Source organism: Salvia hispanica, chromosome 4 (assembly GCF_023119035.1).
Source record: "Salvia hispanica cultivar TCC Black 2014 chromosome 4, UniMelb_Shisp_WGS_1.0, whole genome shotgun sequence".
Taxonomy (NCBI): Eukaryota; Viridiplantae; Streptophyta; class Magnoliopsida; order Lamiales; family Lamiaceae; genus Salvia; species Salvia hispanica.
In genome coordinates this window covers 45884304-45901580 of record NC_062968.1, presented here as the reverse complement: position 1 = coordinate 45901580, position 17277 = coordinate 45884304, and the positions used below count along the sequence as shown (strand labels likewise).

At 37.7% G+C, this 17277-nt stretch overlaps 3 protein-coding genes and 1 pseudogene across 4 annotated transcripts; 3 read left to right on the top strand and 1 right to left on the bottom strand.

Annotated features, from left to right (window-relative positions):
• The first annotated feature begins 240 nt into the window (after nt 1–240).
• LOC125218825 lies at nt 241–5321 on the top strand (annotated as a pseudogene).
• A 668-nt stretch (nt 5322–5989) lies between these two features.
• Nucleotides 5990–12584, top strand: LOC125219379 (DNA (cytosine-5)-methyltransferase CMT1-like). Of its 2 annotated transcripts, none has more exons than XM_048121351.1 (20): nt 5990–6251; nt 6565–6648; nt 8046–8153; nt 8232–8351; nt 8429–8528; nt 8667–8866; nt 8959–9024; nt 9153–9389; nt 9653–9711; nt 9804–9870; nt 9954–10283; nt 10398–10466; nt 10560–10646; nt 10738–10825; nt 11345–11463; nt 11544–11648; nt 11731–11774; nt 11867–11936; nt 12020–12123; nt 12198–12584. In XM_048121351.1, exons 1-20 carry the CDS (start codon nt 6057–6059, stop codon nt 12364–12366), a joined length of 2421 nt encoding a protein of 806 aa, XP_047977308.1. In that variant the 5' UTR covers nt 5990–6056; the 3' UTR covers nt 12367–12584. The 2 variants fall into 2 exon arrangements, with proteins under 2 accessions (XP_047977308.1, XP_047977309.1); XM_048121352.1 differs by having other exon boundaries at nt 6118–6251; nt 6562–6648.
• A 55-nt stretch (nt 12585–12639) lies between these two features.
• LOC125219380 (transmembrane protein 45A-like) lies at nt 12640–13615 on the bottom strand. The gene has a single exon (XM_048121353.1). The coding sequence runs from the start codon at nt 13551–13553 to the stop codon at nt 12690–12692; it is 864 nt and encodes a 287-aa protein (XP_047977310.1). The 5' UTR covers nt 13554–13615; the 3' UTR covers nt 12640–12689.
• An 813-nt stretch (nt 13616–14428) lies between these two features.
• On the top strand, nt 14429–15295 carry LOC125221203. Its single transcript, XM_048123327.1, has one exon. The coding sequence runs from the start codon at nt 14429–14431 to the stop codon at nt 15293–15295; it is 867 nt and encodes a 288-aa protein (XP_047979284.1).
• The last annotated feature ends 1982 nt before the right edge of the window (nt 15296–17277 follow it).

The following is a 17277-nucleotide window of genomic DNA, read 5'->3' as shown; positions in this document are numbered from 1 at the left end:
TTTAATTCTATGGAATTCAATTCCAATTATGTGTATCAAACGTAGCCTAATCAAATCATAACTTGAGAAACTATTGATTGGTCAAAGTTGAAAGTTTAAGATAATTCAATTCCTTCCAATTCGATTCCAATACGGTGGACCAAATGGAGTTTAATCAATCCTAACATGAGAAACTATTGATCGATCAAAGACAAAGTTCAAAATAAAAGTCATAACTTGTGTAGGTAGAAAATTCATACACAACACATTGTGAGTCTGGAGATTGGGAAGTATAGAGTTGCCGCGCATTCAAGTGTGGTAAATAAACCCAACAGATTTGTAAATACAGGGCACCTAAACGAAATTTAAGGATTGAGCTCCAACTCCTACTGAAGTAATTTCGCATGATCAACACTCAATTATGGATTACTCCAGCATGGATTGATTACGATTTTGGGCGTTTGATTCATTTCCGCCTGCATAATCTTCTCTTGGGTTTTTGCTTTTCTAGGTTAGTCCTCTCCCCTAATCTCTCTCTTTCGATATATATACATCCCCATACTCCCTCCTCTCTCTGGCTATATTAAGATGCTCTTGATTTTAGAAGGTGCTTTATTTTTATTTTAATGTTTTTTTCTGTATTTGATTTGATAACAGAGGGAAACGAATTTGATCTTTACTGTGTCGTGATTCTTGGAGGAAGTGAGAGAGATGGGTGAATTTTGTGTGAGAAAATGAAGCTTGCTTTGATTGTGTGCGCATGTGGGAATGTTGGTTGAATTGTTGTGAAAAATAAAATTTTAGATTTTCAGGATATGATGTTCTAATGCTGTGGATGCTATTGATTTTTAGTCTGCATTGCAATTTTTCAAAGGAGTTGAAAAGGCTCTGAGCTGGGCAGCACCAAGTGTGTGTGGAATCACTAATTTCCATTTTTTCCTTTTGTGGTACTACTATTTTTATTTGAATTTAGTTAATAATAGGAATTGTTCTATTTGATGTGACCGGATTGTTGCTCAATCTTTGATGTGGATTTTTTACCTGAAAAATCTGATATCCTATTAACCTAGAAAAGAATGTTTTATTGGTTCATAATTTCTTGGTTGTTCACAAGACACCAGTTTCTCTTCTTTTGTTTGCATTTGGTGGTGGTATAAACTGGTAACTCATGTTGTGCTATCGCACTTGGTTACATTTTGTGAAACGTTACATTGATTTGGTTCATTGTTTAAAAGTTTCGAATTTGTCATCTTCTCATAACTATTCTCAGTTATGTTTAGTGTTCATGATTGCAAGGTTCCAAATCAACTGTTGCGTTTTATTTCCACAACTAGACCGAGTCATAGCCCACTGGACAGCAGATATATAACCAAGACAAAAGTAACACATGCTTTTCCATCGTTTAGATTCGATAGTAACCACTGTATGTTCTTCCAGATTATAGCTTCATCTTTCTTTCCCATTCAGGTGGGAGATAATTAGTCGTAGGCATTTAGTTTGAAATATGCACTTCTGGTAGGAATGCAGCTACCTCTTTACTCCTATTTACTTCGACTGTCTAATGGAGCACTTTCATGTCTGGTGCAGCTCAGAATAACTAAATCGACATATGCAACTCTGATCAAGTTCTGATACTTATTCTGTACATTGAAATAGTAGAGCTTTGAAGTAAGTATGTCTTTTTTAGGGCTTTGATGTTTCCAAACGAGAAAGCTTGGAATGATAGTCCCAAAGCTAAAAGTTGTGTGTAATAGAATGTTGGTCAATGCTTGTAAGATTTCTGTATCATATAGCTCATCCCAAATATATTGCTTGGATCGAAGGGTTACTTCTTTAGCTAATTAATAATGTTGTCATTCTTTTGCTAGTTCTATCACCTTTCCAACGCCAGATGAAAATGGTTATCTGCATGCTGAAATGTCCAAGTCAAAATATTTACATCAAACAGCTTCCAAGACTTCCTGTATGAGATTTATCCAAAAAATAGTATAAATATGTTGGAGACTTCTTTTCTGTTTTAGTGGCTTATAGTCCAAGTCTTTACATTTTTTGGATTCTTGACCATCCTTTCCTGTGTAGATTTAGATCCAAAAGAATTCAATCTGAAGTAATAAAAAAGATTATAATGTTAAGCCATGTTTAGCCGGATAATTATGTCGATAATGTTGTCATATCCTAGTTGAGGTTGACATATATTTTCGAATGAAATATTAATGTATTATGAAGAAGTCCTAATAGTCCTATCACAGATTCACAAACATCTATTCATGGTTGCATTGTATTAAGATTCAATTGGTGCTTTGGTGCTAATGTTGTTATTCCTATTTATGCATGTTGAGTCTCATTTAACAAGATGCAATGATTTAGAAATAATCAATTAGCTAGAGTTTTGGTTTAAAATTAATGTAAAATGTTGTCGTGCCACCAAAAATGTAGGCAACTGGAGGTAGAATTGTGCTATAATGTGTAATCTGTCTTCTACATATGAATCTTATCAGTCCAACTCAGTTTGTTTGCTAAGCTTCATATGAAGTTCTTGCTCCACTAATTCCTCATATTGGATGCATCGACAGGAATCCAGTAAACAACATTTTTGGAAATATCATGATTCCATGTGACACCTATGAAGGCATTATTGAGGGCCACAGTGCTGATAATGATGTTGCCCATGAGATAATTGAATATAGGAACATCTCGGCTTTTAATGGTCCAAAATGTGGCATAACATCAAATACAGCTGTGCACAAGCTTCTTGAATGCCCGGTTTGTGTGAATGTAATGTTCCCTCCCGATTCACCAGGTAATTAATTCTATACAATCCATATCTTGTCTTATTCAATATTTTTATATCTTAGTGAAATTATTCTAATTTAGCTTCCACGTGTGTCTTTATCCCTGGGTCATAGTATAAACGTCACTGCCAGAATGCTACCCTTTTTAGCTGCATTAGTATTAATTTAGTAAGTTGTCTTTATTGAAGTTTCCAGCTTTTACAGGAAATATATTAAAGATACGTTATAGACCATAGATATCATATTCCGTTGTTTCCAAAATAAAAACGGGTAGTTCCAGCTAGCCTTATATGGAAGTGCGGAATTCACTCCTAAACCCTAAACCCTAATTTACTCCTGGATTAGTATAATTGAATTTTGAATGCAACAGTTGTTTTGATAAACTATTGGTGTTTAAATGCTTATAAGTTAGCATGTAATGAAAAGGTGGAGTTTGTCACTTCGTAATTCGTATGCAAGGTTAGTATTAGAGCTGCTACAGTGATACCTGCAGTTTGTTGATGCTTGCCACCTCGGTATAGGACATTAGATTTTGGCAATTTTTATCAATGAATATTTAAGAAAGCGCACTCGTTAATAATCTCCACATTTGTTGTTTCTTCTGGAATACCCTTCAGATTATGAGCTAATTAAACCATACGCATTCATGTTGGCTAATTAAAAATGCCCCTTCATTTGATTAGATGTGGTGTAGTAAATACAAATCATTTTTAAGGAAAATAGAATCATTATCTTATGCCCATACACCTCTTATGCTAGTTTTCACCACCTCAAACATCTGTAACCACCCTTCACCCTTCACTTTTACCAGCTGACCTATTATTTATAATAGCCCTTTTTGGTGATCTTCTGCCACATTGAAGCCATCAACTAGTTAACTTAAATATAACGGTCACATTTCAAGACTCAAGGTATTTATCTTTTACCTTTGTAGCCTCATGTTTTCTACCTCAAGCAATTAAATATACCCCACCCCTGATTCCTGGGCCTGTGACCATGTCACGATATTGCTTTAATAGAGTGCGGCTGGAAAATTCTGTGTTAAAAGTTAAAAGTGGCGGCTCCTATGGTGATGATAGTTAGCAACTGGGGGGGATGGATCGCTGTGCTTCGGAGAATTCCGTTTGTTAGATGGTAGATTCATGATTCTGGGTGGAAGGTGGTCTAGGGAAACACAGAATTTTGTAGTTAAGATTCATGATTTACGGAGATCGGGAGATGAGATATAATTAAAATTCATAAAGACAAAGCTAGAGGATTTTCAAGGAAAACACATAATTTTGTGATTGCTCTCTAGTGTTTTATAACTTCAACAGAAAAATAATCTGTCATCTTAGATATGAAACTAGTAGGAGTTTGTTTTTCCACCTAAAAACTTGGTCGAACTATAATGTGTATTTTACAAGGGCTAATTTAATCGGATTTTACTTGATGGTTTCATTTTCTCAATCAGTAAATTTTAATTTCTTTATCTTTCTCTGTATTGATCCTACTATCACTGTCTCCCATTCCAGTGTCCAAATGGCCATACTTTATGCTCCAAGTGCCTATCGAAAGTGCAGTGTTGCCCAATTTTTTGTCATGAACGCGGGAAGTTAAGATGCTTAGCGTTGGAACGAGTAGCAGAATCACGTGAACTTCCATGCAAGTACCAGATTCTCGGGTGTCAGGATATTTTCTTGTATCATGGCAGATTGAGGCACGAACAGAATTGCAGGTATCGTCCCTACAGGTGCTCATACGCTGGAGCAGACTGCCCCATCAGCGATAGTATCCAGTTCCTTGTAGACCATCTCAAGAGAATCATAACGTTGATATGCATGACGGGTGTACTTTCAACCACAGATACGTGAAATCCAACCCCCAAGACGTCGAAACTGCCACCTGGATGCTGACTGTAAGCTCTCTCTTGGTCCCCTTGTAGGCTTGTAGCTATATATATCACTAAATCGAAGCGTTAAATGCTAACAGACAGTTATAAGTGGGACACCAAAAAGTGGTTAAATTCTTTCCTGACCGCAATTGTGCAGGTTTACAACTGCTACGGCTACCAGTTCTGCTTGCACTTCGAGGCCTTCAATCTAGGGATGGTGCCTGTGTATATGGCGTTCATCCATTTCATGGGCGATGATCACGACACTCGCAAGTTCAGCTACAGCCTGGAAATAGGAGGAAATGGTAAAAAGATGACACGGCAAGGAGTCCCCAGGAGCATTCGCGACGGGCACGCAAAAGTCTGTGAAAGCATGGGCAGGCTGATCATCCAACAAAGCATGGCGCTCTTATTCTCCGGTGGCAACAGGCAGGAGCTGAAGCTGAAGGTGGCAGGGCGTAGAGTGGTGGTGTTGCGGAGATTGCCTTGCCGTCGTCACATACATGCAGTGATGTAGGCATGGGAAGGGTGATAGGTTCAGCCAGGGCTTTACTTAGTTGAGGCTAAATAAATCCAGATGTTTTGTGATCGAAGTTGCATTATAACATTTCATTTTAACTTCTGAAACTTCTAATTTGATTAAAGACACTAAATATATAATTAATAATGTTTCGTAACCTCTGGTACACTAATCAGCACTAGGGTTCATAATAATAATATTCAAAAAAGTTATTTGTATTTTTTCGAAATTATGAAAAATTAGGGTGTACCGCATACATTCAATAGCTTTAGGCCTTTTGCCAAAAAACTATATCTAGCCAGCTATTTCTTTCCTGTAGTATTTAGTTAATATTCCCTTTTTCAAATCTTCAATATTTTTTTCATCTATCTTAAAAGAAAAAGAAAATGACAAGATATTAAAAAAAAAGAAGAAATTGTAACATAAAAAAATGATTTATTTGTGTAAAATTATGAATTTTGAGATAATTTTTACTTAATTATTAAGAAAAATAATTAAATACCAATAAATTGCATTATCAAACTGGACATTCTCAAAGAGAGGAAGATTTTCTCTTTCAGTTTAAATTTTTTTTAAAAAAAAATTGATGTCGAGGAGAAAGAAGTAGGTGAATTATAAAAAAAAGTTGAAATTCTTTATGAAAATTAGAAGAAAAAAAGAAGAAGACGTGAACAGTAGGCTGATTGGACGCCTCAGTACCCACTCCCGCCCCTTCCGCTGTCTTCAAAATTTTCAAAACCAAAAACCCCATTTCTCACAACCCTTTACTATTCCTCTCACTCCACTACTTACTATATATATCCCTCTCCACCTCTTCTTTTTACCCCACTTCGTAGCCATCGCCGAATCTTTCTATTCATACACACACATTCTACGCGTTTACCTTTCAGTGATGCCGATGAAGAGGACTTCTGAATCGGCCGAAGGAAGCAATCGCTCCAAGAGACGACCACCAGAGCTGGTGGATGAGAATCCAACCTCTCCACCTCTCAAAGAGGAAAGGCCGCCCCGGTTTATAGGTGATCCGTTCGACACCGAGATAGCTCGGGCACGGTGGCCACATCGATACGATCCAAACCGATCCACGGTAATCAAATCCATTTTTATGTTATTTGTGCTATATGGTTCGTATCACTCTCACTTCTTAAACATTCTCAGAGTATTGAATTTTGTTTATTTATGCTAAGTTTTAATTCTTGTGAAAAACGTGACATACATTGATTATCTCCTGTGATCAATAATGATTTTTTTAGCTGTATATCGCTTTCAAATTTTGTTCAATCTTCTTGTCAACAACTATTACATGTCATGGATTTTTATGCTTTGAGTTTTCAAGTTGAGATTTTGCAACCCTCACATCTGTATTGATATAACTATTTTGGCTTCATGGATAATAGTAGGAATTTGTCCAAGCAAAAAACCATTTTCTTCTAGCGGCGGTTGATGGAGAGATGTACGTCTTGGATGAGGATTCCTATGTTAAGGTGAAGTCTTAATGTTGTCTCCTTCGAGGGTTTTTTTTTCTCAAAACGGTGGCACATATATGTTACTTTCCTCAAATGGAAGGAATTTTTTTTTTAAATTCCGTAAATGTGATAAACTGGTGTTGAAAACGCGTCACTTTTTGATGAGACACGTTCAAATTTTGCATCACTAGTGTGACACATTTTGGAAACGGGTCTCATAAATATATAATAGTAGTTTGATAATCAAATGGTCAAGGCCAATGGACTTAAGCTATAGTCTTTTGTTTGTGATTGTGTTTTGTGACCGTGATTTGGTACATTGTTTTGTAACATTAACAAAAAAATGCATCTCATAAAATACACTCTACTTCTTTCGTCCTAAGTTAGTTGATTCATTTATTTTTGACACTTGAGAGTAAAGTAAGAGAAAAAAGGAATAAAGAAAAATATATAACAAGTAGTTTAGGAAATCTCTCTATAATAATTGGGTTGTGACTAGGGTTTGATTACTTTAGACTTTTTTATTTTATTTTTGTAACCTTAACAAAATAGAATAATTAGAAAAACTAAAGCAGTGACTAACCCTAGTTGATTTGGAATACAAAAACATAAGGTAAGGCCATGAACCACTAGACAAGTGTTGTTAGGAGTGTGACGCACGCCGGGTGAAGAGGTTAAAATCCGGCTTGTTCGGGCGATGGGGCGCACTAGCATGCATAGGTATAAATAAGAGAGATGAAAAGTAAAAGATATTAAATGAGCAAATACGCTTAAATGTAGATATAAATGAGAATATGGAGTCCTGATAACACATAAATGGCAAAATATGAAGTAGTAAGCACCATTAAATGTTGTTAACCGATTAAAGTTGGAGAGATATATATTGAGAGGATTAAGGAAGATGAGAACTAGAATAAATTAAATGGGAATAAAGTACATAGATAGTAAACATCATAGGGAATCCCCATTACACATTAGTGGTGAAAATTAGTAGTAAAGCACCATAATTGATTCTAAATATTGTCAACCAGTTAGAGCTAGAGATAGAGATATTGGGAGGATCAAGGTAGATGAAAATTATTTGAACCAAAAAGTGCAAAGATTTTTTTAAAAAGTTATAAATGCAAAGGCATAACTGAGGGCACCCCTTGCACCCTGCTCGCCTCAGCCTCCTCAGCTACTTTATGCATGGCACCCTTTTGAGAAAAAAAACCTCATTTGAGTGGAGAATTTTGTTTACGTGGATTAAATGTGTTTGCATTTGGTCCCCTTTTCTTTCTCTCTCTTTTTCTTACTCCAAAACATGCATGATGCTTTCACTGATATTGATTTTATAATTCTTTGTCAATATTTCAATCCCTGCTTTGTTCAGCAATTATTTTAAAACTGACTAACAACAAATTTTGGTTGTTTAGGCGGAGGAAGGGAAGGAAAATTACATATGCAAGATTGTGGAGTTTTTCGAAGCTGTTGATGGGAAAAAACTTTTTTGTGCTCAGTGGTATTATAGGGCAGATGATACGGTGAGACGTTGTGAAATGAGTACTGTCTATCAGCTTTTCAGTTAGTAGATCTGACACAGTTTCTGCTTTCTTTGGTAGGTTATTAAAACTTGCGCTAACCTTATTAAGAGCAATAAAATATTCTTTTCTCAAGTCAAGGATGATAATCCACTTGACTGTCTTGAAGAGAAGGTTAGAGTTATGCATTTACCTTTGAAGGTATGTGTGAACCCATTAAAACTGTGCTCTTTTCTCAGCGGGATGTTGAACCTGATTTTATTCTTGCATGTTTATAGGTTGACAAAGCGTTAATGTCAAAACTTTTAGCAGCATATGACTTATTCTGTGACAAGATGTACTTACTTCCGTATACTTCTTTTGTAAGCTTGCCATCAGGTGTGTTTAACTTTTTCCTATGTTAAATACATTTACTATTGTATGGTCTTAATTTGTGACTGCGAATTTGTATTATTGGAAATTGAGATAGACTGTAACTTTTCCTTTTATTTTTCTGAATGCAATCTTTATTTGCAGAGACAGAGAGTCCTACAAATAGCGATGACTTTGGTTCTACCATCTCTAGTGATGCTGAAGAAAATTCTATTCCACACGTATTTCCTGAGATTGAAAGGCAATGTGGTGAGAGAACCCTGTTGGACATGTACTCTGGATGTGGTGGAATGTCGACTGGGCTTTGTCTTGGTGCTAACAGTTGCGGGGTCAAACTTGTCACGGTAATTTTGGTCTTCCCTTATTTGTTGCACTACCCTTTTATATGGAATTGCTCTAGTTATCATGGATTGACATGTTCTATTTTGATAAACAGAAATGGGCTGTTGATCTCAACCCATATGCTTGTCAAAGCTTGAAGCTAAACCATCCCGAAACACAGGTAATTAGTTGTGAGCATATTAGTGAGTTCTATGTTGGAAAAACACTGATCTTTAGTTGTGAGCATATTAGTGAGTTCTATGTTGGAAAAACAGTGATCTTTTACTTTTACTCATCTTGGTATAATAGGTAAGAAATGAAAAAGCCGAGGATTTTTATCACCTTCTTGTGGAGTGGGAGAAGCTTTGCATTTCCTATTTATCCTCAGAAAATAATGACGCATCCAGTGAGCCTGTCAAAGAAGTTGAAGATGATGGTAAGGAAGAGGAAGATGAAGATGACTCTGAGGTGTTTGAAGTTGAAGAGATTTTGGAAATTTGTTATGGAGACCCCAATAACAAAAAATCTTCTGAACTGCATTTCAAGGTAATTGAGCCATCATATATTTAGCATGTATCTCTAAGAACATTATGTGTTCCTATAAAAATGTATATTTGATTGAGTGATTATTGAGTTATGTGTATATATGAATAGAAAGCTTTCACTCTAGATATTAAACTCAATAGTTGATAGTTAACTAGTGCACTAATATTAACAGTTCATATATTCACCGCTCTTCACTTCTTAGTATATATTCCTTGCCTTGTGCTTTTATTCTAATACTACCTTTTGTATTTCAATGTTATCAGATACGGTGGAAGGGTTATGGCCCTGAGTATGATACGTGGGAGCCCTTGGATGGTCTAAGGTATAAAAAGTTGATTTTTGATATTGATTCACCTATTAGATGAACTTTATTTTGCATTTCTCATGTGTTTGTATGAAATCTTATCTTGCCAGTTCTTGCCCTGAAAAGCTGAATGAATTTGTGTTAAAAGGTTACAAGTCTAGAATTTTACCACTTCCAGTAAGTGTTTTGTTTTTTAGTATCAACAAATTAAATTGAACTCAATTGCTTGGAAGTAATGGTTATTGTTTAATGACATGTAGGGAACTGTTGATGTTGTATGTGGGGGCCCACCTTGTCAAGGCATAAGTGGCTTTAATAGGTTTAGGAACAAGGATGCCCCACTTGAAGATCCAAAGAATAAACAACTTGTTGTTTTCATGGATATTGTGTCCCATCTCAAGCCAAAGTTTGTGCTGATGGAGAATGTTGTTGATCTTGTGAAGTTTGCAGGTGGTTTTCTTGGTAGATATGCAATGGGTTGCCTTGTGGGCATGGGTTATCAAGCTAGAATGGGAATGATGGCAGCTGGTGCATACGGTCTGCCTCAATTTCGCATGCGTGTTTTCTTGTGGGGTGCTCTTCCCACAGAGGTTATATTACTCCTCTTATGAAGCTGTCTTCCAGTGTTGTTAACTTGATAAAGAAATATTCTTCACTGATCTAGCTTTGCTCATAGTTTTCCCGCCTTGTCTCTTTGGCTGCAGAAGTTACCCTCATACCCATTACCAACCCATAATGTCGTTGTTAGAGGAGTTACTCCACTTGAATTTGAGGTATGGCTAATTTTGAGTGGAGTTATATTCACCATTTTGTTGTTATTTTCTCTTCTTCTTCAAGATGATTATATAACTTTTTTCTGACTGTAGGCCAATACGGTTGCATATGAAGAAGGGCGTAAACTAGATCTAAAGAAAGCTTTGGTTCTTGCCGATGCTATCTCTGACCTCCCTCATGTATGTACAACTTGGGTTTCTCACCCTATGATCTGTGTTTTCTTTTATAATACACCTATGTAATATTATGGCTTGAATTTGCCTTATTTAGGTTGAGAATGATGAAGGGCGTGATGAAATACCTTATAACTCGGAGCCTCAAACTGAATTCCAACGCTTTATAAGGCTAAGAAGGGATGGTAAGCTTATACTCCCTCCGTCCTAGCTAAGATGACATATTCCTTAACCAACACGAGATTTTGGGAGTTTTTGCTTAAAGTGAGTATAAATATTAAAATAGAGAGAGAAAGAAAGATGAATATTTTAATAGGAGTGAGAAAAAGTGATTGAGTGTATTAATTGTAGAGATAAAGTTACCAAAAAAGGAAATGTGTCATCTTAGTTGGGACAAACTAAAAAGGAAAATGTGTCATCTTAAGCGGGACGGAGGGAGTAGCTTCTAGTTTACTGTTGAATGATGGCAAATTGAATCTATGAATTCATTTCTCATTCCCAATTTGGACTACTTATTCTTACATGAACTCTTTTGCATCTCTAATGCAGAAATGCCTGGTTACTTAAATGTCATCTTAAGCGGGACGGTGGGAGTAGCTTCTAGTTTACTGTTGAATGATGGCAAATTGCATCTATGAATTCATTTCTCATTCCCAATTTGGACTACTTATTCTTAAATGAACTCTTTTGCATCTCTAATGCAGAAATGCCTGGTTACTTAAATGTCAAATCTGAGGTGATTGAACATCCGTTGTGTGATCATCGCCCCCTTCTTCTAAATCAAGATGATTATGAGCGTGTTTGTCAAATACCTAAAAAGAAGGTAGGGCCTTCCTCTTTTGAGTCCTTTACAAATAGACTATGAATAAAATTTTCATTTTTGTATCTGTTATCTTTGTGCAGGGTGCAAACTTTAGGGATTTGCCAGGTGTGAGAGTCCGTCCTGACAACAAAGTCGAATGGGATCCTAATGTGGAGAGGAAAAAAGTTTCTTCTGGGAAACCTTTGGTATAATATGCCTTTCAAATATCTCATCAGTCAGTCTTATTTTGTGCAGTATGCAAAATCATGAAGTTCTCGTAATATGCAGGTCCCAGATTATGCTATGTCTTTTGTTAATGGAACCTCAAGCAAGTATGTTACCTGATTTTGATTTACGCACGATGAAATATAAGCTCAACATGATCTTAATTATGTGTATAATAATCATCTCTTGATTCTTGCAGGCCGTTTGGGCGTTTGTGGTGGGATGAAACAGTTCCTACTGTCGTCACTCGAGCAGAACCTCATAATCAGGTAGCACTTCCATTTGTCTATAGTCTATACTAGTTAAGATTTTGCCAGGACTGATTAACGAGAAAAATAAACTCTTTTTCTAGGCAATCTTGCATCCTAATCAAGATAGAGTTCTTTCAATCCGTGAAAATGCCCGACTGCAAGGCTTTCCTGATTACTACAAACTTGTTGGGCCTATAAAGGAGAGGTAAGCCCTTCCGCCGCTCCCTCCTCTTGTCCCTTCCTTGGCCACAAATTTTGAGGTGTGACTCTGGTTTTTAGATACATACAAGTGGGGAATGCGGTGGCTGTGCCGGTAGCAAGAGCATTGGGATTCTCTCTAGCTCTGGCGTTGAGGGGGTTATCGCAGAATGAAGCAGTGATGACCTTGCCTGAAGATTATCCCATGATGAAGGATGTATCTTCTTCACCAAATAATGACATGATATGATTCATGTTTAATCATTCAAAGCTGGTAAGAGTTGTTTATGAAAGCGATAAGAAGCTTCATACTTTTGTCTATTTGTACTCTTGTTCGTTCCATTCACTTGGAAGAATTCATATTCTTTAATTTAATGCACAACAACTGAGGTTGAAAATAATTGTAAGTGTTGGTTGTCTTACTAATTTTGGTTGCTTAGTTTCTATGCAACAAAAACTATTGTATAAGTACGCTCTTTATTGCGAGAATTTAGAATTGTTTATATTTTAATGATTTCAAATGCATTAATGTGCTTGAATTGAGAATTTTAGCTTCAACAATAATATGCTTAATTAGTGCTCCTCCCCCTTATGATCCCCAAAATCATCAGTAGCATCTTCTAAGTTATGGTACTCCACCTGATCCTTAGAGTACAACTTGAGCAAGTACAAATAAGACCCCACGCCAAAAACCGCCACCCCAACCACGTAGTAACTGAACAAAATAGTAGCCAGTGATTTTGCCCGCTCCACCGCCTCTCCGCTGCCGCACAGCACCACATAGTGCCCGTCCTCCACCCCGACTGCGCAGCCCTTAGGCATCAGCCGCGGCGTGTAGAGCATGACACCGATCACAACGAGCCAAACGCCCTGCGCGAAAATCGCCAGAGACCTGGCGAAACTGAGCAGGAAGCTTCTAGGATCGGCGGTGCTGATCACGGTGAGGGCGAGGGCGGCGAGGATGAGGATCTGGAGGAGCCAGTGGTAGCGGCCTTCTAGGCCGGCATGGTCGGTGGAGTGCAGGCGGAAGAGGAGGAGCTCCTGTGCGAGCGTGAGGGCGCCGAGGAGGTGCGTGAGGGCAGACCTGGCCGGAGGGGAGATTCTGTCGAGGATGACTGCGAAGGAGGCGTAGGTGAGGAAGGTGAGGGAGATGGTGGCGTGCTCGAGGTTGTGGAGGTGGTTGGAGGGGATGGAACCGTCAGGGGCGAAGGGGTGGTGGCGGTGGGGCATGATGAAGAGCTCCATGGAGATGGAAGTGGAGGCAGCGAAGATGATGAAGTAGAGCTCTAGGTATCTGAATTTGTAAATTGGGAACCATGGATGGGAAATGTAGGTGTTAGGGTTTGTGGCGTGGAGTTTTGTGTGGTTGAAGAGATGCCACAACCCGATGATGAAGAAGGCTAATCCTGGTCCGATGTGGCCGCGAAGGCTGCCCATGTTAGACAAGGCAAGACCAAGAGAGATGTGGGAAGGATGGGAGTGTGTGTGTTTAAAAAATAATCAAGTTCATAGTATATAGTAGTATTAGAAACTTAGAGTAGGTGAGGTATTTCGTGTTAGTATTGTTCATTCATTATCAGTATGTATCAGGTTTGTATATATTTACGTTATCTAAGATAGACATCAAGTTTCTTGCAATATTTATCATAGAGTGTATGAGCCAGTTTAAGTGAAAACTTTGATCAACGTGGTATCTTGTTAGAAGGAAATATCATACTACTCCTACTATATAGGAATTGTATATGCGTGTCAAATACATTAATATTATTTGGAAATGGAGGTTTTCGTATGAATCTCAACAAAAAGAATCGTCTTATTTTATGCCCTTTATTAGATGGCTAGTTTGTAAATGGAGTATGGGAGTGCTTGAATCTTTGAAATCGCCTACAAAATAAAATCAACGTATTAGAATAAATAAGCATCTTTTGTACTCTACATACATGATATTGATTTGTGTACAATATTAATTAAAATGTTCTGTCATTTGTTAAAATCAATGATGCAAGTTAGATTTACTTGATCATGAGAAATCACATTTAATTTCCAAAATATTTGCCACAAAACTATAGTATCCCAATTAGTTTAAACAAACATTTGCATAAGATAAATGTTAAGTCATTACTAGAAATAAATATTAGTTTAATTTATATGGCGTAATTAGCACTAGAATATTAGTTTAATTTATATTCCATATTTCCATATATAGGAATAAATAAGGCTTGTTTAATCAAGATGCTTATGCTATTTACTAACACGTTTTCAAAAATAAAAGAAAACCCCTCACAAACTCTGTGTCTCTCCAACAAGAATCAATGGGAAATCTTCGAGGGCATGTGGTGTACGGCGCCGGCTTCTCCCTCATCGGCGTATGGCACCTCATCAACCACTCCAAACTCCACACTCTGAATCCCACCTCCTACACCGCCCCCACATGGTTCCCCACCTCCCCAATCAAATTCCTGGAGCTCTACTTCATCATGTCCGCCTCCGCCGCCGCCGTTTTCATGGACCTCTTCATCGGCCTCCGCCGCCACCACCCCTTCTCCCCCGACGGCACCATCCCCTCCTCCCACCTCCACAGCTTCGAGCACTCCATCGTCGCCCTCTCCCTCTTCGCCTACGCCCTCTCCACACTCCTCCTCGAAAAAAAATCATCCCAATCCCCGGCCTCGGCGACACGCGGGCTCAGCAACGCCGTGGCCGCGGTGGCGCTGGCGGTGGAGCTGCTCGTGTTCCACCTCCACTCCGCCGACCACATGGGGGTGGAGGGGCAGTACCACCTCCTCCTTCAGGCCGTCATCGCGGCTGCGCTGGCCGCGGCTGTGCTGTCGGGGGCTGGATACGACCGGAGCTTGGCGGTGGCGTATGTGAAGTCGGTGGGTATATTTTTCCAAGGGGTGTGGTTGGTGGTCATGGGGTTTATGTTGTGGACGCCTAGGTTGGTGTTTTTGGGTTGTTTTATGAATTGGGAGAATGGTTCTAGCTTTGTGGTGAGGTGTGAGGGAGAAGAGGCGTTGATGCGAGCTAGATCCCTTGTCAATATTCAGTTTAGTCTGCTTCTTGTTGGGGTGAATGTGGTGGCTATCGTCATTTATTTGATCGTTTTCAAGATTTATTCGAACAAGAATGTTTATTTTAGGGGTTTTGGAGGCATAGAGATGGAGATATTGGACAAGTGAGGAAGGTTTGGGGATGTGTAACTTAATGTAGTAGTACAAGTGTTTTGGACAAGTTTGTGTTTTTATTTTTCTTGTTTTACTAATTGTTATCATAGCATGAACAAAATGTAGGTATTATGTGTGTGTTTTTATTTTTCTTTGTCTTATTATATCATTATGAAATTGTAAGTATTAGATGTGTTTTGGATGGAGGTAGAGATATCAATTTAGCTTGAAATTGAGGGGTACGTACCGAATCATTCGAGAAGAGAGGTTAAGCCGAAAACTAAAAAAAAAAGGTTAATCCCAAAATATAAGCTAGAAAAAAGAAAAAAAAATCAGTAGGGGTAAACCTAAAATAGCTCTAAAGTCTAAACCAAATAGGTTGTCACGAGACCAAGTAAACTGACTCAGTTGATATCTCTAGTAAGAATATTAAATGTAATTATGCATAGTAACACTTTAACATTTACTGTGAAAGGTTGATGTTGGTCTCAGTAGAAGAAATTGTTCTTAATTAATTGTATCTATCATTTTAAGATAAAAAAGGAGTACTATAGACATATTATTATTGGCTAAAAACAGAGTATTTTCAACTAGTTATCTTAAAAGATTAAAAACTGATCATATCATACACAAATAGTACATACATCGGAAAGGTTCATTTGCAAAACATAATCTTGCAATTGGCATATTTAGCGTGTAGTAAACAAGGGAAACCATTTTTCTTTGAAGGAAGAGTGGTGGGAAATCATGAGCATGAGCAAAATGAGAACAAGAGCTACCCCTGCTGGAGATTCTCCCATCCTATATATTAAGTCCTCCGGCAGCGACACGTGGAATGGAACACGTTCGCGGTCGTCCGCCGACAGCCAGTGAACGGATAGCAGCAGGAGCACAGAGAACACCATGAGGCATATCTTGAAGAGGGATAACAAGTCCTCAAATTTGGACTCGAAATTCATGTACCATCTAAAAATCAACAAGAGGAAAACTATGACTATGAAGAAGAAGAATTGGATTGGGAGTGAGAGGTTTTGGAGATATTCATGATATGAAGAGTTGTTGAATCTGGCCATTTTCGATTAAATGTGTTTTCAAGCCTTTTTTTTTTGTGTGTGTGTGGAAGGCAAGAGTGGATTTGTATATATGTATTGAGGTGGCATTTTTGGGGTTTTTGAATTTGTCCAGAAACAACTAGATTTCTTTAGAGGGAAAAAGCAAGTTGAGGGAGACTTATGTGGATGATTAAACCAATTTGAAGAAAAGGGGAATTAATGACTTAGTATATACAGTACTATACTTATGTAGTGGATTTGTTTTTATTTATTAATTTTTTTTTTACTATAAGTAATAAAGAAATGTTGTCTTGGATAATTTTATTGCATGTGTTAGAGCTACTTTGTTTGAGATCCAAAACTTAGGGGGTTTTCCTTGCAAATTGGAATTTGGAACCGAATATTTGATAAGATGTAGAAGGATATCGCCAAATTTTTACTTTTTCTTGCCACAAACATATGTTCATAAAAAATGGACAAAAATCATACTCCCTCCGTCCCCGATTAGGATTCACACTTTGACCGAACACGAGTTTTAAGAAATGTAAAGAAAAGCTGATTGAAAAAGTTAGTGGGATATGAGACCCATTTTTTTATATTGGTTTTATAATAAAATGTGAGTGAATTGAGTTAGTGGAATGTGAAACCTACTTACTATTTATGATAAAAATAAAGTGTGACTCTTAATTGGGGACGGATCGAAATGGAAAAATGTGACTCTTAATCGGGAACGTAGAGAGTACAATAATAACTCTAGCTGTGCAAAATGAACTGGCCTATCAGGCCCTTGCAATAAGCCCATCTATACTTTCATATTTGGAAGCCCATCTCCATTCCACCGAGATATTTCTATTTTTATTACTCCATAAAATTGAAGTTTTCTATAATTATTGAGGGCTTTAGCCCCTCCCCACTCCCACGGGTCCGCCCTTTAGGTTATCGAAA

Bases quoted from the DNA above. Each gene is read 5' to 3' on its own strand.
- LOC125219379 (XM_048121351.1), top strand. From the start codon at position 6,057: ATGCCGATGAAGAGGACTTCTGAATCGGCCGAAGGAAGCAATCGCTCC. The intron at 9,871-9,953 runs GTAAGTGTTTTG...AATGACATGTAG, and splicing joins CTAGAATTTTACCACTTCCA to GGAACTGTTGATGTTGTATG. The intron at 11,775-11,866 runs GTATGTTACCTG...TGATTCTTGCAG, and splicing joins GTTAATGGAACCTCAAGCAA to GCCGTTTGGGCGTTTGTGGT.
- LOC125219380 (XM_048121353.1), bottom strand. From the start codon at position 13,553: ATGGGCAGCCTTCGCGGCCACATCGGACCAGGATTAGCCTTCTTCATC.
- LOC125221203 (XM_048123327.1), top strand. From the start codon at position 14,429: ATGGGAAATCTTCGAGGGCATGTGGTGTACGGCGCCGGCTTCTCCCTC.